This window comes from Anarrhichthys ocellatus, unplaced genomic scaffold, assembly GCF_004355925.1.
Source record: "Anarrhichthys ocellatus isolate YVR2014 unplaced genomic scaffold, GSC_Weel_1.0 scaffold823, whole genome shotgun sequence".
In the NCBI taxonomy this organism is placed as follows: Eukaryota; Metazoa; Chordata; class Actinopteri; order Perciformes; family Anarhichadidae; genus Anarrhichthys; species Anarrhichthys ocellatus.
This window is the reverse complement of record NW_022280797.1, coordinates 1,358-4,622: the sequence shown is the minus strand read 5'-3', so window position 1 is coordinate 4,622 and position 3,265 is coordinate 1,358. Positions and strand designations below refer to the sequence as shown.

Below are 3,265 nucleotides of genomic sequence, written 5' to 3'. Positions count from 1 at the left end.
ACACACACACACACACACACACACACACACACACACACACACACACAGGGTTGATTTTGATATGATTTAAAACATTTCTGAATTCACAACATCCCAGAAAGATCAAGGTCTCTTCTTCATATACAGCTTAAATAATAAGTAGTATGCTAAGCAGCTAAATCAAGCAGCTACATACAACCACAGACTGTACGTAAGAAGGGATTCGACACATTCTAATAATCTATGTACTGACGGTGGCAAGAATATATCAGGACCCTTGCTGGGGATGTTCGTGGTCCCGAGAGGCTGAATCCTAAATATTCTGGTGCCCCCCCCCCCTAACCTTTAATGATTTTAAAGTTTTTCTCCCCTGTTTACAGTCCTTATGCTAAGCTAGGCTGCTGAAATTATGAACAAATCGCACTTTGGAAAGATTCAGGTGCGATATGGAAGTAAAGAAGGAAGGAAGGAAGGAAGGATAGAAAGAAAGAAGGGAGGGAAAGAAAGACGTGCCGTTTAAAATATAAAATATGGAACTATGTATATGCTGTATGACATGGTCATTTTAAAACTTTTCAGCGCAAGGCGCGGAGTCCCACCGTTCGTCAATGTCACACTTGGTCAGCCAATCAAATGAAGTTAGAGGCGTTACCTCCACTTCCTTCCTGCTTTAAAGCCGGTAGATGTAGAGGAGAATGCAGACGAAAGGTTGACATTAGTGGTATTTAACTACGATGAATATATAATATAATAATTCACTGGCACATCAACGGCAGGAGCTTTTTCCCCTTCCTTTAATCCCATTTTATCGTCTGGTTGCGCACGAGTTTAAGAATGCAGGAGTTTAAAAAATGAATGTAGTTCTTTTTTAACAAAGGCTCCAAACCTCCAACGCCCTCACATACAGGACAGACGGACAAAAAGATGTGTGGAGACCAGAGTGACGGTGACAGAGAGTGGAGTGGAGGCCTGGCAGAGGGAGGAAGGAAAGACAACACAACAGCAGGAAGAGTCAAAAGGTCACACGGAGGAGCTCTGGCCCGAAAAACAAGACTCATCACATTTCCTGCAGCCTGATCTGCAAAGATCTCGTGTTACCAGGTCAAAGCCAAGAGTGACGCTGTACAATGCGCCCAATGACACACTGCAGACGTAGTTATACTGTGTGTTCAAGGAAGACGAAATATACACCCTGAGCCATCTGTTGCAGGCCACATTTTGTTCTTCGTCGTGGCTCGAAAAACTGATAACCATAGAAAAGTTTGATCTCATTTTGAACCGAGGTATGTACAGATTTATTCCATACCCCGATATGTTATGATCCACTAAAGTTACAAGATAAATAAATAGCAGTCTTTGTTATTATTTCGCCGCCATCTTGACTGGGAGGTGGGAAGGGACAGTCGAGTGGGATTCAGCTCTTTGTTTGGGAGGGAAGAGAGAAAAAATGATTGTCCCCATTAGTCACAAAAACCTAGGAAAACAGGGTCCAGGTTGAAAAATAGACTGCATATAAGAAGTGGACGTGGTCATCGTGACGTCACTCATTGGTTTGTGGAGTGGCATTTTGAAGCCTTGAGTTCTGGACTAGGGCCTTTGGGATTAGGGCCTAGACTTCTATATAAGACTTCTTTTTGGCACCAGAGGAGTCGCCCCCTGCTGGTCAGTAGAGAGAATGCACGTTTTAAGACACTTCTGCATCGGCCTCACTGGGCATAACCGGAGGTTGCTTTCTGGTTATTCTCCAGTGAACTGGTTCAACATGGAATACATCGCACCAGGAAGGATGATCCCATTGACTCTCCACAGGAGGAACAGAGTGAAGCAGAGATGCCGTGAAGGAGAGAGGATGCAGGAAATCTACAAAACCAGACAAGACACAAAACGGGGAACAGCCTCACCAGTTGGCAGCTGGTCATACTGGACACCAGCTGGGCTCCCTGGCAGCACAGGATAAATCCAGCCAGGTTAAGGAGCACACACACCAAAGACAGCAGGACAAACACATTGACCTGGAGATGGAGGGGCGGGGAGAGAGAGAGGGGGGGGTAGGATGAAAAAGGAAGGGAAGATGGATTATTGTGGTTTGGACACGTGTGTTTAACCCCTGTGGACATATTCTGTAGAAATAGATTGAATAAACATGAGAACACATGGTGAGAGACGGTGACACGACAGTGAGAGAGGTGAAATGACCTTTGATCTGGACAGAGTCAAACTGAAATCAGGCATTTTTGCAGAAGAAGGAATGTTCACATGTCTATTTTAACAGGGTTCATAAACATTTTTAACTTTCATGAGCAGACATTCTCTGAAACATCTGAAAGAATCCATGTGAAACTCTTCAGTATATCTTAAGCTTGAAATTCACTTTTATTTCCATACCAGCCAGTGTGGTTAGTGGTTTTCCCAAATTTTCACCAGCCACAAAAAGTTCTAAAGACACAATTTTAAAGTAAACCTTTTTCTTGGGCTGCCGGGGCCACGAGCATTGGAAAACGTCCGGGGCCCCTCCGCTCCACTGGTCAAGATCGGCGTCAAGTTAAAAGTACAGTGAGGGATCCTGGTCTTTCTCGAGCCATGTCTTGTGAAATACTTTTCCAGGTGAAGACATATGAAGGTATATTTGTGTCTTTATTACGCAAACAAAAAAAAACGTTTTAAAAGCAAATTTCTCGCACTGCAATCAAAGATCAAGTTTGTAAGTGAAAATATATAAACTGAGAATAATTTATTTGTTAGTTTTGCTTATGAAACTAGAATTTCTGGTTAAAAAAATTAAATCTTTGGTTAAAAAATAATATCTTTGGTTAAAAAAATATATATCTTTGGTTAAAAAATAAAATCTTTGGTTAAAAAATAAAATCTTTGGTTAAAAAAACAATCTTTGATTTAAAAAAAAAAAAGCTTTGGTTTGAAAACGAAAAGCTGAGTTGAGTTTTTTGTTTGTGTAATAAAGACACAAACATACCTTCATGGGCGGGGCATACGCTGCTGAATGTGCCGGGAGTTTCTATTGGTCGGTTTGACTTGGCTCTCGGTATCTGCATCCATTATACACAGACGGGAGGTTACGGTGACATGGAGGTAAATTGACATTATACTGCTCTGTTTTGTCAAAATGATTTTAAATGTAGCAGCACTTCACTTTGTTTTCATGTTGTTAGTGTCTCTTTTTTTAAAGAACGACATGAAGCTCCGCTTTTTCGGTCGGAGAAAACTAAGCTCATAGGATTTATTTTAAATTGTGTCATACATGTGCAGCTAACCTTAGCTAACGTAGCCA

The 3,265-nt window shown here is 41.6% G+C and overlaps 1 protein-coding gene across 1 annotated transcript in view; it reads right to left on the bottom strand.

The window, feature by feature from the left end:
- The window catches only part of fam189a2 (family with sequence similarity 189 member A2), a 12,275-nt gene extending 9,686 nt beyond the window's left edge, over positions 1-2,589 (bottom strand). Inside the window, exon 1 of the mRNA XM_031838551.1 lies at positions 1,881-2,589. Coding sequence (XP_031694411.1) covers positions 1,881-2,096 — 216 coding nt within the window. The 5' untranslated portion in view covers positions 2,097-2,589. The remainder of the gene's footprint in view (positions 1-1,880) is intronic.
- Positions 2,590-3,265: the final 676 nt, after the last annotated feature.